The 20,600-nt window shown below is 45.4% G+C and overlaps 1 protein-coding gene across 1 annotated transcript in view; it reads right to left on the bottom strand.

Annotated features, from left to right (window-relative positions):
- CSE1L (chromosome segregation 1 like) overlaps positions 1-20,600 on the bottom strand; it is a 276,453-nt gene that overhangs the window by 48,674 nt on the left and 207,179 nt on the right. The window contains exon 17 of the mRNA XM_086932619.1: positions 7,241-7,338. Coding sequence (XP_086788745.1) covers positions 7,241-7,338 — 98 coding nt within the window. The remainder of the gene's footprint in view (positions 1-7,240; positions 7,339-20,600) is intronic.

The raw sequence follows: 20,600 nt of genomic DNA, 5'->3' as shown, positions 1-20,600 counted from the left end.
ACTCTTCGGCCCATATTTTTCAGGAGACGCACTTGACGGCTGCGGAAAGTAAGGAGGTTTTTCTCAGCTCAGCGACGGGATTGCTAATTCATTTTATACACCTCAAGTAATAGTTACGAAGGGTGAGCAGTTTTGATTAGACAGGGGGTCAGTGTTGTAATAGAAGGTAAGGTAGCAGACAACAGAGGTAGATGGGTGATTGGGAAATTAAAAGTGGCAGGGGAAATGTTGGTTATTATTGGCTATTATGGTCCTAATCAGGATGATGTTGACCCCCTGGATGGGTTGGCTGGTGAATTATTAGGTTTTTCAGGGAAAATAATCATGGCAGGAGATTTTAACACAGTGCTAGATTATATGCTGGATCGCTCGGAAAAGAGTAGAGCTTTGGTAAATAGTAAAAAATGTCTGCCAGAATTAAGATACTTATGACGCATCAAGGGCTGTGTGATATTTGGAGATTGAAATCAGGTCACCAGCTAGGATACACATTTTATAATACAAAATATAACCACAGATCCCGGATAGATTTTCTGATTGACTCTAGGTTAAAGGACTGGGTTACTAAGTTTGATCACGTTGGGGCACATATCTCGGATCATTCAGCTATTTTGTTGACTCTAGAACTAGGTACGGAGGGTTTGGGTTTGGCTTGGAGGTTAGATCGAACAATCCTCTTATATAAGGATAGTTTAGAAATTCTTACTAAAGAAATCCAGGTTTAAAAAAAAAAAATGTAGGGTCAGCCAAGCCGGAGATTGTGTGGGACACCTGTAAAGCCTTTTTGAGAGGGAGACTGGGGGATTTGGGAGCGAAGAAGAGAAGAACGTACCATAGTAAGATCTTGGATCTAGAGGAGAAAACCCGTGTGTGAGGCTAAAATTGTAAAGCAGGGGTGCATCATAACGAATGAAGAGGCAATGAACAAGCTGTTCAAATTGAAATTAGAACTGACGACAGTGCTGACACAAAGAGTTAAGGAAAAATGGGAAGTTAGTCAGTTGGCCCACTTTTCTTATGGTGAAGGGTGTAGTAAGCTTTTAGCGTGGAAAGCGAAAAGAGATCAGGTCCGTAATCAAATTAAAGAAGTAAAAGAGATGGATTCTGGCTCTATCATTACTGATAGTAAGGGAATAGCGGAAGCTTTTCACAAGTACTTTGTGAGAGTATATAGGGAAGATCTCTGCCCAAAGCACTCGGAGCTGAGTGGTTGGCTACAGCATATGGAGCCACTTTCAAGCGATTTAATGGGGGTTTTAAATCAGGAAATATCTCAAGGGGAAGTGGTAAGGGTTATTAAAGAGGGTAAGAGAGGTAAGGTCCCGGGGCCAGATGGGCTTCCGGTTGAAGTATACAAAGTTTTGATGAATGTAATCGCTCCTATCTTGTGTCAATTGTTTAATCAAATATTTTTGGGTAAGGCTGCATTGCCGGGTTCCTGGAATGAGGCAACGATTACTTTAATACCCGAGCCAGGAAAGTCACCTAAATACATGGACTCCTATATACCAATATCGCTATTGAACGGCGATTATAAATTTTTCTCAAAAATCATGGCGGATAGACTAAGTAGGGTCATTTCAAAGTTGGTTCATCAGGACCATAAAGGTTTTATTAAGGGACGGTTTTTGAAAGAGCTAACGTTTTCACTTATTGGCACCATAGATATGGCCTCAGTTTATAAACTCCCCTTGGCGGTGATTGCCCTTGACGCCGCCAAGGCATTCAACGGGGTAAATTGGGTTTTCCTTAAGGCTCTGTTACCACATCTTAAGTTAGGAATTTTTTTTACTAATTCCCTTCTATCTCTCTATCACTTCTCGACTTCTCGAGTTTTGGTTAATGTGTTATTAACTCAGCCGGTCAAGATAATGCGTGGGACGAGGCAAGGGTGTCCATTGTCACCTTTGCTGTTCGACTTATATATAGAACCGTTAGCCTGTAAGATTAGGAGCTCAGATAAGACACCTCCGTTTGTGGTTGGGGGGTGGTCAAAGAAAATCGGACTATATGCGGATGATATAATTATTTTACTCTACCAACCTGCAACAGTCACTGGAGGGTCTTATAGAACTGACTAAACAATTTGGAGCGGTTTCAGGTTACGAGATAAATCAGGACAAGACGGAGATCATGACTTGGAACCTAAATACTGAAGGGTTAGTTAGTAAAACGGAAATTAGATATTTGGGGGTCAGGATCACCCATAACATCGGGGAGCTCACTAAGGTGAACTTTTTTAAGATAAAAGAGAAATCTCAGCCACTCTCAAAAGGTTGGATGCATCTTTCTTGGTCTCTGTACGCCCGTACTAATTTGATAAAGATGGTGATTTTACCAAAGGTGACTTTTGTTTGAGACAATTCCTCTGGTATTCAAGAAGGAGTGGCTGGTTAAATTACAGAGCGAGATTAGTTCTTTTTTATGGGCGTCAAAAGGGTCTCGCCTCTCCTGGAAAAAGTTAAGGAGGAAGCTAGCAAGGGGGGCCTTGCGGCCCCGGATTTTCAAATCTACTTGTGGGCCTTTTTATTGAAAAATTGTAGGATGTTAGGTACCCCGACCTCGTCAACGATTGGAGAACTTTTCTGTGTAAAGCTCAAGAGCTGTAATTGTAATGAATATGGATTTCTTTATAAGTTTGCGGACCCTAAATTCTTTAACAAGGTCAGACTTAAGTTTCTACGGGATTTGGCGGAGCTTTGGTTCAAGATTAGGAGGCTATTAAAAATTCCATATTATAGCTGTATGGCCTCGATGTGGGATGCTCCAGGGACTCCGCCGTGGATAAACGATGCTCTGGCTCTTCCATTAAGGAGGGCAGGTCTTCAGAAGTGGAAAGATTTATTCCCAGATGGTAAACTGATTTCTTGGGGACAATGTCAGCAAGAGTGGGGGCGAGGCTTTTCAAAATTTAAATACTTGCAGATTCAGAGTTGGGCTAGTAATACAGACAACATAGTTGGTGCTTAAAATGATTTTGAAGAAAAACTTTCCTTGGAAGGTTCTTTCAAGAAAGAGGTGGCCGTATGGTATTGGCTGATATTCTAGATGGAGGACTGTCCCTTCTTGCTTCCTGAGGCTCTATTGGGTGAATGCTTGCCGAAGATAGCGACGGAGAACCAATGGCAAGTAACTATGGCTATGTTATATAAAATAGTCAAATCTGCAAACTTAAGACGAAACCATTTGCTTACGATCCATAGGGCGTATTGGTCAAAATTTAAAGATGGTGGTGTGGTTGATTGTCCCAAGTGCAAGAGCCCCAACGAAAATGATCTGCACATGTTTGTGTTTTGTCCGAATACAAGACAATTCTGGCTGGACGTGGGTAGCTGCTTGTCCCAAGCTCTAAACCTGCAGATTGAGGTAAGCCCCGAACTAGTAATTACTGGGAGACATGACCTGCAAGGTAAGGGCACGGATGATAATGCCAAACTTATTTTTTATGCTATCTTGCTAGCCCGAAGAGAGTTATGTAAACTGTGGGTTTCACCGATATCCCCTGTATTACTTGACTTGATACGAGCTATGAGATATTCAGCTAAACTAGATATTTCAGATCATACAAAGAAAAAGCGAAAATTTTGGGTACCTTTTCTTTCACATTTTGGGTGAGGTAGTAGGCTTTGGGAACATGATGAGGGATTTAAACAACATAAATCCGATGATTAAGCCTTCGCCTATCTCGCTGACAGGTATTTTCCTTTTACCCAGGACGAGATTAGAGGATGAGGTGGCGGTACTTGTTAAGAAAGACAGATCTGGCTCTGTGGTCCACGCAGAGAGTGGAAGTCTGACTTAAGAATAAGTGCGGTGTATGCCTCTTTCCTCTTACTGGCATATGAGATCAAAAGCCCAGGGGCGGTCTCTCGGATAGTAATCGGTGGTGAGAAGGCTAATGAGGATAAAAAAATAAAAATTAATAAAGGGGGCGGGGCGAATGGCCCCCTCACTTCAAATGTTCCAAAAACTATATTTTTTAAAACTTCTATTTTCAGAACAACTAACTTGTGATTTGTAAACCAAAGGTCAGCTGTGGGCAAGTCGTAGGTATATATCAACAATGCACCACCAGCTGCACAGGGGCGGACGGGTGAAGAGTGCAAACACAACATCGGATGCACAATGCAATCCTATGGAGTTTCTTCTTTTGGTAAACAGTCTGCAGGCTTTGAGCATGAGTGTCCAGACAGAACACCAGTGACAGCACAGGTAAGATAAGATGTTGGGGGGTCACAGGGGAACTGTTGGTCAAGCCCACCAAAGCCCAGAAGTTGCGGGATGCCTTTAGACATCAGAAATCTTACCAGGCCGGTAGGGGGTCGCCTTCAGATTCACTCTGTTGGTGCCGTCGTGGGGGTAAGGAGAGGTCAGCCAATGCGTATTCAGAGTCCTGGTCGCTGGGGAGACTTCACTGGGCAGTTGGGCCACTCAGACTCAGGCGTCTGTTTTCTTCTGGACAGGTCCACTGTCCACGGGAGATTGGATTCTGTGTTAAAGGCAGCAGTCCTCCCGTGGGTTTCAGAAGTCACAGGCTCGCCTGTTGTGAACGTATCTAGGACCCTAATTAAATATTCCCGATTAATGCCCTTATGTGGTTATAACAAATCATATCCTTATAAAGGCATAAGAATCATATCCATATTTAGTAATAGCCAATGCAGTCCAAATATGGCAAGGCTACTTCCTTAGACTCCTAGAAAGTACAATGAGTTCTTTCAACAAACCAAACCTCCAGCAACCTGGGAATTCCCCATGCTTTTGTTTTGATTTGTCCTAGAACTCCTGCGAGTCCGAAAGAACGGCCAGTTCTTAGTGACATCTTTTATTGACGTCTTATGTCCAACCTTACGTCAAACACGGCACCTTCAGGTATAAATATACCAGCGTTTGCCTTAAGCAACACACTGTGGTTTGGAGCAGAGCGGCTATCTACTTATCCGAAGCCCAGCTGATGCGAGTGCCGAAGGAAGCCGCCCCTCCCATTTGACGCACTGAGAAAGACGCTGTCTTTTTCTCCTGCCGAGAAAATCCAGCTCCAGTGTTTCCAGTCACCCTTGTGGTTTACTGGGAGATCGAGTCCTGAGAACGAGATACAAGACCTTCATTCTAAAACCAAGGTACGGAGCTGATTAGACCCTTAGAGAATTATTGATTAAGATTCTTGGGAAAACTTACTTAACTTAAACTGCAACTCACTTACTCCTTCCCACGTACTAGGCTTAGGTTAGGTACACTGGGGTAGACTTATTTAGAAGCACCAGTTGAGGACGTTTAGTCAACTTTTATCATTGTATGTAATTGTATATATTTTATCAGTTTTAAGTATCATATGGCTCAGAAACCATATCAATGCCTTTACAGTGTTTTTTTATAATACTCCTTTTACTGTACGCACTTTACGACAAGTATTGCAATTGTGGCAATTCATTTCTCTTGCATGAGAAAGAAGACTGCTCAATAAATAACACCTTTTATTGAAAACGCCCGTCTCTCTATTTCTCTGCACTCTGGTGAAACTAAGTATGCACAATTGACTGAGTGAAATAGCTATCTATTGTTTTTACACAACTCTGGAGATATACTCCTTATTCTGGGGGAGCAAAGTGGTCATGTTTATGCGGTTGTCAGAAGCTAATCCCTTCTAGTCTAATTAGGGAAGTTAACTCCTCCCTGTTCATTCGAGAAAGTTTCTAGTGACCTCTGAGCTAGCTGGCATACCTAATTAAGTCTAACATATTCAGTAGAGACCTAGTCGACCTCAGTCCTACGTCTAAACTGCCGTTTATGTTATTCCAATGCGCAGAGCCTATTGGGAATATAGGAACTACACTACATGCCGAAGCTAGAGACAGGCCGGTACGGCTTGGGCCAAGGCAGTCGTCATTTTCAGTCTTCCCTGCAGGGTCATCTTTCTTCGTATGTCGTCGCGCATCTAGTTTCCAGGTCTGGGGGAGCCACCTAAATACCAGATTTAGGAGTGTAGCAGGTAGGGCCAATGGGCACCTTACCTGGGGGTGACTACACCCTCTATTATGCCACCCTCCTGTGGGAGGGGGATATAGACGTAGCCCTGATTGGAGGGGTCTCACCATCTTCAAGATGGCGGGGACAGACATATGTGCTTCACCTCGCCTCCCCACTTTATGGATGGAGTTGGCAAAGGTGGGCAAACCTCCTAACCTTTGTAAGTTTTCCAGCCAGTTTTCGCGCTTAAAGTGGGGATGTTGACCGGAGGCTGACATCTACTGCTAGCAGCAGAGGTTGGGGGTTGCATTGCAAAGGCATCAGGGCCTTTGAAGCGCCCCTATTTGAGCACTGGCCCATCCTTGGGGAGGAAGAGTGACACCTCTGCCCAGGATGTGCATTGTTTCTGGTGCCAGAGAGCAGGGGATCTCTACCAAAGGGTCCAGAAACATGTATGGTGGTGGCTGGCTGTAGCCGGTCAGAGACCACACCAGGGTTGAGAAGTTTTCAGGGGACACAGAGGTGCACCTCTGAGTACATATTACAATAAATCCCACACTGGCATCAGAGTGGATTTATTGAAAGGAGTAGTTTGGTACCAAAAACTGCTGTGTTCAATGGAGCCATCATGGTGCAGTGGAACTTGAATGGTCAAGTTTCCAGCCATGTACTCTCTACGGCTTCACTGGCACTTACAATACTGCACATGCAGATATGCCATAACCTGTGGCATAGTGCACCCTGCTTGGGCTGTGAGGCCGGCTATAGGGGTGACTTCCATATGCCTTCAGGCAGTGTTCACTGGCACGGCACCCAGGAGGGTGCCATGACGACTGTCGTTTACTTCCTCATAGGGGTGTGCAAGCTGCAAGGGCAGTGGCATGATCAGAGTAAACGGAGGGGAGTGTGGTGTCACAAGGGACCATCCTCAGCTCCCAGGCCCTAGGTACCCAAGGCACTATCTACTAGGGGTTTACAAGGGGTAAAAATACCAATTTGTTTTTAGTTAATAAGCACTGGCACAGGGGCCCTGGTTCGCAGGGACCATGCGCACTACAATTAAAACCACATAAAAACCAGGCAATACGTGGGGGGCTAACCATGCAAAAGAGGCACTTTCTCACAAAAGGCAAATACTTTCAAGAATATGCTCATTAGTGCCGCAGTAAAAAAAGAAAAATATTTCTAAGAACAGTTGTGTCTTAAAAACGTTTTCAGCAAAGTTAACAAAAAAGTGCAAACTGCATTTTCAGTAATTTTGTAGCACTCTTACCTTACTGACAGCAAGCAATTTTTGTGTAAGCTGCGATATCACTGAAGGAATATATGGGATAATGGTTTCTTGAAGCAGTGAGAAACTCCTCATAATAGCTGTTGAAGTAAATTGATATAGTAAATTCGAAAGTCAGTAAAAACACCTACAAACATTGAACATTTTCATGCTGAAAAATGGCAAAATGCTATCACATACAGCACTTAAAACAAAATCTTTAATCATGCAACAAATTAATGATACATGGTTGCTTATTTTATATCTTTGCTTTCCATATAATTTCAGCTCAGTGGATTTAAGAAGGAGGCATCTAGAGATGAACTAGCTATGGCAATTCCAAAAATAAATCTCAGGAATAAAAACCTGGTAAAGAAATAAGCAACCTCCTAAAAATAAGCCTTCATAAGTTTCTGTCCAATGGGTACTATTGTTTCATTTTCACCGGATATGTTCATTGTGCAAAATGTTCAATGTAGGCACAATAACTAGAGGAAAATTGTAGCCCAAATAACACGGACCAAGAGCATCTTGAATAAGCCACAGAACACCATGAATATTGCCTTGGGTCAGTCTTCGATCCGTCTTGCTCACTCGTATTTATATCTTTTCTTTGAACTGGCACCTGACAGATTTGAAAGGGCGAGTCTTTGCTTTCCAAACAAATTGTTTATCCTTACTCATTCCAATCCTCAACAAAAGTCGACATTGTTGTTCACCTTACAAACTCCCTAATGTTGATCAGTTCCCACTGCTCAGAACATCTTGAATGCGCAGTAGAGGAGCCCGAGGACCGATAAGATGAATGGTGAGAAGCAGATTCTGTCACCATGATCGTATCCGAGTGCCTCGACGTCGAGCGCTCACTTCTCGCAGCCGACCGCCTTCGAGGAGTCGGAGGATCAAACAATCTCGATCTCGAATGTCCATGAGAGTGTTCGTAGTCTCTCGACGTCGAGCGGCGATGAGCAACCGCCGACGGAGCTTTCTGCCTCGACGTCGAACGGCGGTGTCCGGTCGCCGACTGGGACCTAAGCCTCGACGCCGAACGACGATGTCCTGTCGCCGACGGAGGCTTCTCTCTCAACGTCGAACGGCCTCGCCCTGTCGTCGACGGAGCTTTCTGCCTCGACGTCGAATGCATGTGCGACGACGGCGGGGGGGTATTGGGCACCCTCGACGCCGAGCGCTGTTGCCGCACCGACGGAGACCGCGTCCTCGACGCCGATCGACGAGCCACTGTCGACGGCGGAGGAGTCACCCTTCTCGACGCCGGTCGTCGCCTGGTTGACGACGGCGAGGTGACGTCCCTCGACGCCTGTCGTCGCCTGGTTGACGACGGCGGAGGAGTAATGGATCTCGACGCCGACCGTCGCCCGGTTGACGGCGGCGGAGTAGCCTTCCTCGACGCCGATCGCCGCCCGGTTGACGACGGCGGAGGGGATTTCGACGACGGAGCCGGTGCCTTCGATGTCGTCGACATACCTGGTCTTCCTCCTGATGGCGAGCCCGCCGTCGACGGCAGCTTCGAAGAGGAAAATCCCACCTGTGGATCTTCTCTCAGCGCCGAGCTCGACGCTGAAGTTGAAGGGTGTGAAGACTTCTTCTTTGAAGAGGAATGGGTCTTCTTGGAGCCCTTCTTCACTGGAGATCTCCCTCTCGAAGCTCTGTGAGCCAGGCCATAAATTCGAATTCTCTCCCTGTCCGAGAGTCCTTCCTGACAGGTTCTCACAATGAGGACAGGTGTCTGGATCATGGTCTTCAGGCAGGCAAACGATACAGACCTCGTGGCTGTCTGTCTTGGCCTTCTTGCTGTTACAAGAAGGACATTTATCAAAGAGTGAAGGCATTTTTAGAGGAAAATGCTCTCCAAACTGCTCAAAACAAGCAGTATCTTACTTGACTAGATGTAAGACGTCGAAGTAAGAGCAAAAGTTGTTAAAAAGAAGCAATTTTTCTGTAAAAAACCAGAAAAATAGTGGAGCTGTGTAACCAGGGTCCTTCACTGAAGGAGCCAGAAAGAACAACTGACCTAACTGCCACTCCTGAGGCATGATGGGATACAGGGGGTCAGGAGTGCCTTAAAGGCACAGTGTCAGTTTTTTGCTATTCAGCTACAGGTTAGCTTTTCAGTCTTGTTAGACTGTGTGTTTGCAATGCAGCCTGGGAGCTTCCTATGCTTCCAGTGAGTTCTGAGAATTTCTACTGCTTTCTGAGCATTAAAACAATTTCTAAACAAACTTTGGTGTTGTTTCTCCTGTTTCTAATGCTTATTATTCATGTATGGTGGAAATTCTTCACAGAATATTTCAGCTCTAATGTGATTTGGCTGCTATTGCTTGTTTTTTATATATATATTATTTATGTATATATGTGTATTTATATGTGGGGCACATATAATATAGTGTTTCCGGGGTCCTGCACATGGGCGGGAATATTCTAATGCTTATGACTATTGATGAGGATCCCCTGGAAGAGAAACACCGGTGATCTGAAATCCTCTCCACACAGATTCAATCTTTCAGATTTAAAACCTCTCCGATAGATTAAACAAGCGGTGTATTGCAGATCTGGAGAGCGAGTCCACTGGCATACCAGCACGAGCATCTCATTCAGAAAGGCCACATTTCAACTTGTACATAAATCTGAATTTGAGTAGTTGGGAATAACAAAATGTCGATACACTCTAAGTATCAGACTTCTTCTTAAGAGCTAGTTACCAGTTGTGCTGCAAGACCATCTGGTATGTGGAAGGAATAAAATCTGTACTGGTAAGGCACTTGCATGCTTGAGTTATACACTGCACAGCACCTTCACCTGCACATGTGCACACATTTTTGATGAGTTGGTGGTATATGGGTGGAGTTGGCAGGACAGTGTTGCTAATGTGAACAAGTCTAGAGAGTAGAAGTAAAAAAAAGAAAAATCTCCAATATAGGTAAAGTAATCCATCACCTCTATCTAAGTTCCACCCAACCCCACTTCCACTGTGAAATTGGGTTCGTATTCTACTGAAATTGCGAAAGAGAAAAGGCGCCCTGTGCAACAAAGGCCTAGGTAAACAGGGTGCATGGCAGTATTTAATTGTATGAGCGAGTGACCGAAACAAAGAGCTTGAGACATTTTCCATTGTCCAAAAATGACAAGTTTCTTCACCCATCAGTCAAATGAATATTACCAGACTGAGATGTTAAGCTGTGTTTGGAAGCTTTGAATGTATCTGCAAAAACTAAGACTCCTGGCTCAGAGTACAGCCTTTTCCAGCTCTTCTGAGCCTCTTCATATATGCTAGCTAAAAAGGCAGAGAATGCTTCGGTGAAAGAGCAGATTACACTTTGTAGGAAAGTGCCCCTTATTAACATGGTCACCCTTACTTTTTGCCTGGTATCTGATGCAAATTTGACAGAAGTGCAATGGGTTCCTGCTATTCAGATCCCCAGTGCGAGATCTCAACCTCTAAAACAATACAGTTGTTCCCCCAATTGGCAATTCCTTTAGCACCCCTTGTAAGTCTGTAGTTAATGGTACCCCTGGGACCGAGGGCAAGAAGGCTAAAAAGAGTCTATAGGGGGATGAAGCACGTATTGTGCCACCTTAAGAGACCCCTCAGCACCAACATGCAGACTGCCATTGCAGGATGCGTGCCATGGTACAGAGAAAAGTGAAGACACGACATGGCACACCCACTGTGTGCCATGCCTGAAAACACTACATGCAGTATAGTTAAGTCCCCCTAAAGAGGGCCATTAAGACCTAAGGCAGGGTGCACTATACTACATGTGTGGCATAAGCAGCTATGCCCCTGTGATGTCTAAGTCGATTCTTACAATTTAATAGGGAAGCCATTTTGAATACATGTGCAGGACATTGGTGTTTACGAGTTCCCCAGCTACATGATGGCTTCACTTAAACTAAACTAGAGAGGTTTGGTATCAAACATATTGTATTAATAAGCTCCCATTAATTTATTTATTAATACAGGCACCCAGAGGGCTCCTTAGAGGTGCCCCTTGAAAACCTACTGGCTACCTGTGTACTGGCCGACTGGTGCAGACCTATCACCACTGACAGCTTTATGATCCCCTGCAGGTGACAACCTGTGCTCTCTGAGGGCAGGATCAATGTCTGCTCTGGTCGAAGGTGTGCTCACTGTCTCCAAGCAGGATGGCTAAGTAGGATAAGTTACTTACCTGTAATCCTAGTTCTCTTCCAGGGGTATCCTCATCAAAGTCAATGGTTTCCCAGCAACAAAACGGTCCATCTCCAGATGGATAGTTTCATGCATTAAATTGGCTTACAAGTTAGCAAAAAAACGTCTTTTGTCCACTCCTAAAGCTCATGCCACAAGAGGAAAAGCAGCTACGACTGCTTTCCTCAATAATGTACCACTCTCCGAGATCTGTAAAGCGGCCACTTGGAGAGCAGTACACACATTTACAAGACACTACTGTCTTGACTCAGATACTAGAGCGGACACTCAAGTAGGTCAAGCCTCCTTGAGGAATCTGTTCAACAGCTGATTTTTCGGTTGTTGTTAATTGAGTCACTTTGTTTTTTCTCATTTGCCTGCAGTTGGTTGATGGGCTTGCTATTCTATTCAGTGCTTATGACTATTGATGAGGATCCCCTGGAAGAGAAGAATACGTTACTTACCTGTAATCCTAGTTCTCTTCCAGGGGCATCCTCAACAAAGTCTTAAGCAACCCACCCACCTCACCAGGCAAATGATTGTTTTCTGAAGTGTTAAAGGATATCTTAGTGCCCTGACCTTCAGGGTTAGGAGAAGAACAACTGACCTAAATGTCACCCCTGAGGCTAGGGGTCATGGCTGCCTCAAAGGCACGCTGCAAGTTTTGTTGAAAATACTTTCATTTTCGATGCTACTGGTTTACAATGCAGCCTGTAGGCCAACAATGTCTACTTTACTTGCAGTTTTTACTTTTTATGAGTGCTTTACTCACTAAAAAACAGGCGGTAGTGATCTCCCTGGACGCGAAGATGGCCTTCGATATGGTTGAATGGAATTTCCTCTTCGCGGTCCTTCACCATTTGGGTTTTGGACCTAAGTTCTGTGCATGGATCCGCCTCCTATATACCAGACCCTTGGTGTGCTTGACGGCCGACGGCCATCTCTCCGACAACATTTCACTAGCTAGAGGGACACGCCAGGGGTGCCTCCTATCGCTGATACTTTTTGCATTGGCACTGGAACCCCTGGCGGCATGGATTAGGGGAGAACCACTGATGAGAGGCATTCAATGGGCGGACAGTTGGGAAGACCGTATCTCCCTCTACGCAGGCGACATTTTGGTGTACTTGACCGATCCTGAGCATTCCCTGCAAGTCCTCCTTAAGATCTGTGATAGTTTCAGAAAGGTATCAGGACACACCATTAACTGGTCCAAATCAATTATGTATCTATTACGTGGCCCGCACCACATCTTCCAGTAGATTGCCCACTGCTTGTTGCGCAGGACTCGTTTAAATATCTTGGCATTCATGTCACACCTAACCCTACAGAGTTTTTTCCCAAAAATTTGGCGCCCCCACTGGAGCGTTTGAAGAGAGATGTGACACATTGGGAATCGCTCCCCTTAACATTGCTGGGGAAGGCGGCATTGTTTAAAATTATGGCCTTGCCTCGATTTTTATACGTCCTTGAGAACACGACACTTCCAGTGCCTCTGAAACATTTTAAGCAAATCGCGGCTCAGGTGTCCATGCTACTATGGGGCAATAAGCCAGCACGAATTGCACAGGAAAAGCTACACAGGGGGTGGTACGATAGAGGAATGGCGCTCCCTAATATCCAATTGTATTATTGGGCGGCACATCTCAAAGTTATTAATCAATGGATACACGCCTCCCAGGGTGATCCAGCATATCAGGCAGACAGGTTCCAACTAGGTCCGGGGAATGTACTGGCGGCTCTCTACAACAAAGGCCAGACTTCAAGCTAATAGGTCCCACAAAACACACAGTCATGATATGGCACACAGCGCAGACACGGTTGGGATGGAAGGGAGTCATTACACACCTCACCCCGCTTTGGGATACTAAACGACTTGGGCACCTGAGAAATAGCAAGGGCTTTGACCAATGGGACAACATAGGCATCTCTACGGTGAGCGACCTATGGGACAAAGGGACGGAAATCCCGTTTGCACAACTCAGGCAGCAATATGACCTTGCACCCTCCAAAGCGTTTCGTTATGCACAGATTAGACACGCACTATCAACGGTGCTACCACAGGACACTGAAGTACCTGAGGCCTCTCCGTTAGAGGACAGGCTTCTCACAGAATACATGCAAGAGCGAGCCACATCCTTCACATATTGTAAACTGATTAATAACTTACCGGACCCGACAGTCGCCCTCTGAGAGAAATGGGTAACGGACATGGGGGAGTTGGACGATACAGAGTGGCAGGAGGCATTATCCTCCCCTAAAGAGGTGGGCATACCCTCACTGCTTAGGTTGGTACAGCAAAAAATATTACACCGCACATATCATACCAGGTACAATCTATATAAAATGGGCAGAGCGCAGGATCCATATTGTCTGAGAAGGTGTGGGGAGGAGGGTTCCTTCTTTCACACATTGTGGGACTGTCTTAAGATAGCCGACTATTGGAAAAAGATCTTGAGAACAGCGTCACAGACGGTGGGGATATCACTGGTCCCAGAACCACGCAGATGCCCGCTAAATGTGACGGAAACCAATGATCTAACGCGCCCTGTGCAAACGTGGGCCACTATGGGCTTAATGTTGGCTAAGCGCAATATAGCGCAGAAGTGGGGAGCGGGGATGGGGGGGGGGGGCAGTGTGAGGGGGGGGGAGGGTGAGGGGAAACCATTGCTGGCGAATTGGTGTAAGGACATGGACATGGCTATGCTGGCTGGAAAAAAAAAGTATTCATAAATCGGAAATGCCCCCGGAAATGGAGCAAAATATGGGGACCATGGAACAAATATCGGGGGGGATATTTGCGAGCTGCCACCAGAGTGGGAAGACGACAGTTCTGAAGATGAGGAATAATGCAACTATGGGGAACAGTTTTACAAGATGGTCCGATGTGCTGGCCGCAATCAACCAAATTTATACAGGTGTTGAAAGTGCATTGCTATGGTGGTTATATATACTCAATGTAACATATGATATTGTTCAACCTGACTTTATTGCTAAAGTTGTTGACAGATTTAAAAACCAAAAAAAAAAAACTGTTCAAGTGCTACTTGCCCTCTTGTTTTTATGTATTGGCAAATACAGTCTTTATGTGTGCAATTACATTGTTTAGCCTCCATTTGGGATGAGGAAAATTATATATATATAATATTCAGTGCTTATGACTATCGATGAGGATCCGCTGGAAGAGAAATCAGCATATCAAGTCAGGAGGCTTCAAAGACCTCTGCCGACTTTGATATGCGACCCAAGGCTTCCCCAGACAGAGGAGATGTCAACCCCTGTCCAAAGTCCATTTGGCCCCAGCACAGGCAGGAAAATTAGCTAGTCCGGAGTAGTTTTCCCCTCTCAGGCTAGTACCACTCCTAAAGTGGGTTACTACTTTTAAAATTCCACCATCTTAGTCTTGGTGAAATAGGCTCCCTGGGTCAGGGTTATGCCACCTTCCCAAAGTAAGCGGTCATATAGAGGGTGTAGACACCATAAAGGCAAGTAGTCCACTGGCTACTACCAGTCACTCCCCGTAAGGCCTGTAAATGGAGTATTTAGGTGGGTCTCCTGACACCAGGAACGTGACAAACGACTTGTACAGCAGCTGACTAGCTTCCAAGGACCCCAGGAGACTGCCATTCTTTGCAAATTACTAAGTAATCTCCCTCGGAGTGGAGGAGCTACTCCCCTGCAGACCTGCCGCACCAACAAAGTTGTAGGAAGCGGTCTCTTTATTTGATAAAACAATAAGTTAATATATAGTGTAAAGAGTCCAGGGGTTCCCGGATAAGTTTCTGGAGTCAACAGCTACAGGATCAGACAACTTTGGTGCAGTTTTCTACGAGTGATGCACAGTCCGGCAGGGCTGGTACCAGGTCAACTTCTTCTTCACCCCTCTTTGATTTTGCGGGTCTTTGCTGTCCTCTCTTCTTTGGTCATCTGGATCTGTTTCTCTGGTACCAGGGGCTCCACTAAATACTGAATTTGAGGGTGTTAGGGGAGTATAGGGTAGTAGCCAATGGGCTACTGACCCTGGGGTCAGTCAGGCCCCTATATACCCACTTCCAGTGGGAAGTGGGCATAACCCTATCCCAGAATTCCTAAGTATGCCATCACAAAGATATCTACTTCTGAAACATCGTACCTACCACACAGTAGCCCACCTTACGGGTGGTACTAGCCTGGAGGTGGCACGCCTACCAAACTAGCTAATTTTCCTACCTGTCTAGGTGCCAAGGGCGCCCTGGACAAAGGGGTCGGCTTTCTCTGCTGTGAGGGGGAGCCAGATTCGCATTTCAAAGGAGGTGGCAGCTCTTTAGGGCTTGCTGCCCCAAGAAGGCTAATCAGTAGATCATCCTGTGGGAGGGGGGTGTAACACTTTCTGGATAAGCGGTTGCTTGGGTCTCCTGAGAGCAAACGGCTCTCACACTTGGAGGTCAGAACAGCATCTCAGGCGACAGGCTGGCAGAAACCAGTTAGCAGAGACACCAGAGTCCGTTTTCAGGGGCCACTCTAAGGTGCCCTCTGGGTGCATGTATTGGTAAATCCAACGCTGCCATCAATGTGGGTTTACCAATACGAGATGTTTGAAGCCAAACATCCCTGTTATCAGTGAAGACATCATGTAGCTGGGGAACCTGTTTTCATCAGTGTCCAGCACATGTTTTAAAATGGCTTCCCTGTCCCCTTTTAGTGGCAGTAATAGACTGACCAGCACAAGGGCAATTCTACTCGTGCAGGTAGGCCCTCAAATGTAATACTGAGCACCCTGCCTTGAGGCTGTTAGGCCTGCTGCAGGGGTGACCTAAAATATTACATGCAGCGGTAGGGGAAATGGCACAGGACTGTGTGACGTGTTTTCACTTTTGTCGGTACCAAGACACGCAGCCTGTAATAGCAGCCCTGCAAATGCTTGGTGAGGGGTCCCTTAGTTCTCCTGTCCTTAGGAGCCCTCTTTAGTACCTTAGGCCCTAGGCACCTGGGGTACCATTTACTAGGGACTTCGAGTGCTAACGTTTTTGCCAATTGAACATTTTTGGGAAAGAGCTCTGGCGACATGGCTAGCAGGAACTCAATGCACTTTCAGTCAAACTCGCATCACTTACCAGTCAAAAAGTGGGGGTGGCCATGTCAAAAAGGGACATTTTCCTACACTGTTCTACTGAGTTGTTGTTCCCTGGTCAGCGTGATGCAGCAGCTCCCCAGCTCCTGAAGGTCAGATCGGTCCCGCAAGGTTAAGAAATAAGATTCCTCTTTGGCAAGATCAAGAACTTCAATCACTTCACTCACATACGAATATACCCATGATCAGACAATATCACCAAAACATAAATCAAAATTAAAATGAGTAATCATTTATACTCAGTGTGGGCGAAATTTCTTACAACAATTTATTATAGATTCTTTAAAAACAATAGAAACAATGTCATTGCTAAAAGACAGCAATTTGATGCATACACTTTAAAAAAAAGCATAAAAAGCAGACATTTCATTAGACAAATCACATACAATAAACCTACAATAAAATGCCATTAGACAAACACAGCAAGAATATACAGACCGTTATCTCATGTCATGTAAACAAATACCAATCTATAACAAATCATTTGTAGAAAGTCGGAATGTTTTATATAATAGATTATCCTCAACTCACAAATGTCCCAAAGACCTAGTGTAAAATAATTATTTGTAAAAGCATCAATAGGTTTCAGTGGGTACTAGCATATGACAACCACCTTCAGGACAAGCGTAATCTGCCAGCCACAATTTGTTATCTTAATTTTCTACGAATCAGGACTCCTGGCCAACTTCAAAGGAGTTTAGAGAATCTGGAGATGGAGTTAAGTGTATATCCCTTCCCAACGCTCCACAGGGATCTGTCTATTGTGCAGCCAACACCCGTCACATGATAAAGGTGAAGAAGGATCCAGCACCCTCAGGGATGTTTAACGATCGAATCCCTCAGAGGAGTTACTAATGGTGGCGGCTCTGTTAAAGATTCCAAAGTATATTCGATCACTCCTATCTCTCCGTACGGCCACAATTGCCTTACTATACCGCTTATATCATATTCCTTGACCTTGGTCTACCTGGTACCCTACCTCTTTGGTATTAAAGGGCCCCTCTCTTATTGAGGCAGATCGGTCCCCCTACCAGGTGAGATGACACCAGGACCAACTTGAGCTGCACAGGACCAATACCGGGCTACCGGACCCCTTGCTACAAACAAAGACTGTAAGAGTCCAGTCCTGAATCCACAGAGACTGAGCAGTAGTCAAGGGACATTAGCACCACAGAGACCCAACTCCTCAGTGGGCCATCTGTCATGATTTAGCACCATCAACCAGCGAGACAGAAAACAGCAAGTTTCCAGGACTCTCCGAGCCCAGCCGACCTTTTCACTCAGCACCAGAGGCCCAGCACAGGTACCAACGAACTGGCTGTGTCCCCTTGTCCCCAGAGTTCCCGTTGGGAGCTCCTATACTTGTCCCCAAGTCCCCTCAGCAGCCCGTTTCTAGGTGGTCCCCCTTCTTCCCACCGGCATAGCACGCACAGCTACCAACACGACCAGCACCTCTGCAACCGGATTCCCCATAGCATGTAACGAGTAACAGCTGGTGGTACTTTTGGCCGTGGCCCCCTACGACCCAAGTGCCGAAGGAGACCCACAGAAATCTATCACAAATAACTGTATGCAACATATGCCTTTTCTCCCATAGGGAAGCATTGCTGTGTAAAGACGCATGATATTTAACGTTTACTTACCTATAAAAATAACTACTTACTTGATAACTAGGTTCTTGGTATTAAAATTTACATAAAAATATGACTTATTTTTCTAAATTGGTCTCATATTTATTCTCCAGTGATTCTCATTCAGTTCCTCGAAGGACAACAAATGCTTAGCACTACCCTCTGATATGCCTAACTCTTTCCCACACTACCACAAAAGAGCATTTGGGATATCATTTGTGCCTCTGTAAATCCGTATGGATTTGCCTGGACTCTTTACACAGTGTACTTTGTGTTGGTCCACTGGAGAAGTGTGGCTCACTGGTTAGAGGAGGCAGACCTGGAAGCAGAGGTCAGCCGGGGACCAGGGTTCAATTCCCGGCTCGGCGGGGTCTTGAGTCCTAAAAATGTCCATGGACTCGACAATTCTCGCTCCGGTGGCTACTCTATTCACGGGTTCACACTCTGCGACTCTGGGCAATAGCTTGCTTAATCTCCACAACGGCCCCTCTTGGCGGGATGCCTGGCTTTCACCTTGCGGATACCCTGCTGGGGTTATCTCACAGGGGAGTACCTGGATGGGTTCCCTAAGCAAGCGCTTAGAAACCGCTCGGTGATTTGCGCTATATAAATTCCTGTACATTTACATTTGCATATAAACAGTCTGCTTCCAACACACCCATAGAGCAACTATACCCTCATTCACCAGTTGGGGCACCTAGGCTTCGAGGGACATTGCCTCGAAAGCAGAGGCCATGGCCAAATGCTAGTTTGCAGGCCTTGCAGGGCTCTGGGACCAGTGTGTGGATGTGTATCCACATCAATATCTGGATGTCCAGCTGAAAAGTACTGGTTCCAAGAGCTTGATTTTAGAGAAGCCATGTCGAGACTGGGGTTAAGGTTGCTTCTAAAAGATATGTATTTGGAAGGGAGAATGTGTTTATATACTCCTGGATCCGGTGTGTCTTCGGTCATGCAGGAACCACTCAAGACTATTATGGCTTATAGGCAGACTCACCATAGGGATATGCCTGTCTGTACTCCAGTGTCATCTATTGCCTTAGGGGTTTAAGAAAATGGAGGTCCTGTATCTAGACCTTGTCTAAGTGCCTACTTTGCTTCTTCTTGTGACTGATATCTCGGATCATCTAGCTGCACCCTTCACCTCCATTACACTCCAGGCAAAATCAGCACTGTGTGCAAGGGTCAGAAATTGAAGGTAGAACATATATCTGCCCGATTGGTTTTTGCAGTAGACCAAATCCTAACACAGGAGGAGAAGCAAGGGTCAAAAGTGACTTGAAACTTCACATCCCAAATTGAGTTAAGGGAAGGATGCATGCATGAACCCATCGGCGCAACAGGAACAGTACAAATCTTTACAGAAGAGTTTTGCTCAACTGCACCAAGCAACAACTACCAATAAAGGTCTCCTGAAAGGAGTCAATTTAAAACCTGGATCAGGCTCACTCAAACAGGAAAGCAACAGTGAGTTTAAATTGATATCGCAGTGATTTGTAAGTTTAAGAAAAGTGGCAAATTGAGGTAGACAAAAGCCAGCCAAGTAAAAAACAAAATAAATCATGCACATGATATCCGAAAACAAAGAGGTGCTACCTTAAAATAAGGGCCAATAATGCAGGAAGAGAGGCAATGAGTTGTGGAGAAAGGAATATGCTACTTACCAGTATGCATCTGTTCTTGGCATGTAGGGCTGCTGACATTCATATCTGTGCATAGATCGCCGCCTAGTGTTGGGTCCGGATGATTGCACATTGATGTCCTGGAAGAGTCTTCGAAGTATCACGAGATAGGTGGCTCCTCCCCTGGACTACAGTGCGCATGGGCATCCTCTCCATCCTCAGATTGTTTTTCGCCATTGTGGCAGAGATGGAGTGTGGTACAGTAAGATGTCCATGCAAGAAAGTAAGAGTAAGAATGAATGCTACAGCTGCGACAGGCAATGGGGAGGAGGGTGGGCGATATGAATGTCAGCAGCCCTACAAGCCAAAAACAGATGCATACTGGTAAGTAGCATATTCCGTTCGAGGCATGTGGGCTGCTGAATTCATATCTGTGCATAGAATGTATAGCAGTCTCTCCCCTAGCGGTGGCTACCTGTGCCAGCTGCAGCAGTCTGAAACAGTTTTTAGAACAGCCTGTCCTACAGCAGCTTGCTGTTTGGAATGTACATCTACACAATAGTGTTTTGTGAAAGTATGTATGGTAGTCCATGTGGCTGCTTTACATATTTCCTCTAGAGGAATGTTTCCTAGGAAAGCCATGGATGCCCCTAGTTTGCGTGTGGAATGCGCTCTTGGGGGAACTGTTAAAGTGCGTTTTGCTTTAAGATAACATTTGAATGCACTTAACTATCCATCTGGCTAACCTAGATTTTGAAATGGGGTTGCCCTTGTGTTGTGGTGAAAAGGCAACAAACAACTGTTTAGTTTT

Source organism: Lissotriton vulgaris, chromosome 7 (assembly GCF_964263255.1).
Source record: "Lissotriton vulgaris chromosome 7, aLisVul1.2, whole genome shotgun sequence".
NCBI lineage: Eukaryota > Metazoa > Chordata > Amphibia > Caudata > Salamandridae > Lissotriton > Lissotriton vulgaris.
The sequence above is the reverse complement of the archived record's forward strand: the minus strand, read 5'-3'. Positions and strand labels throughout refer to the sequence as shown.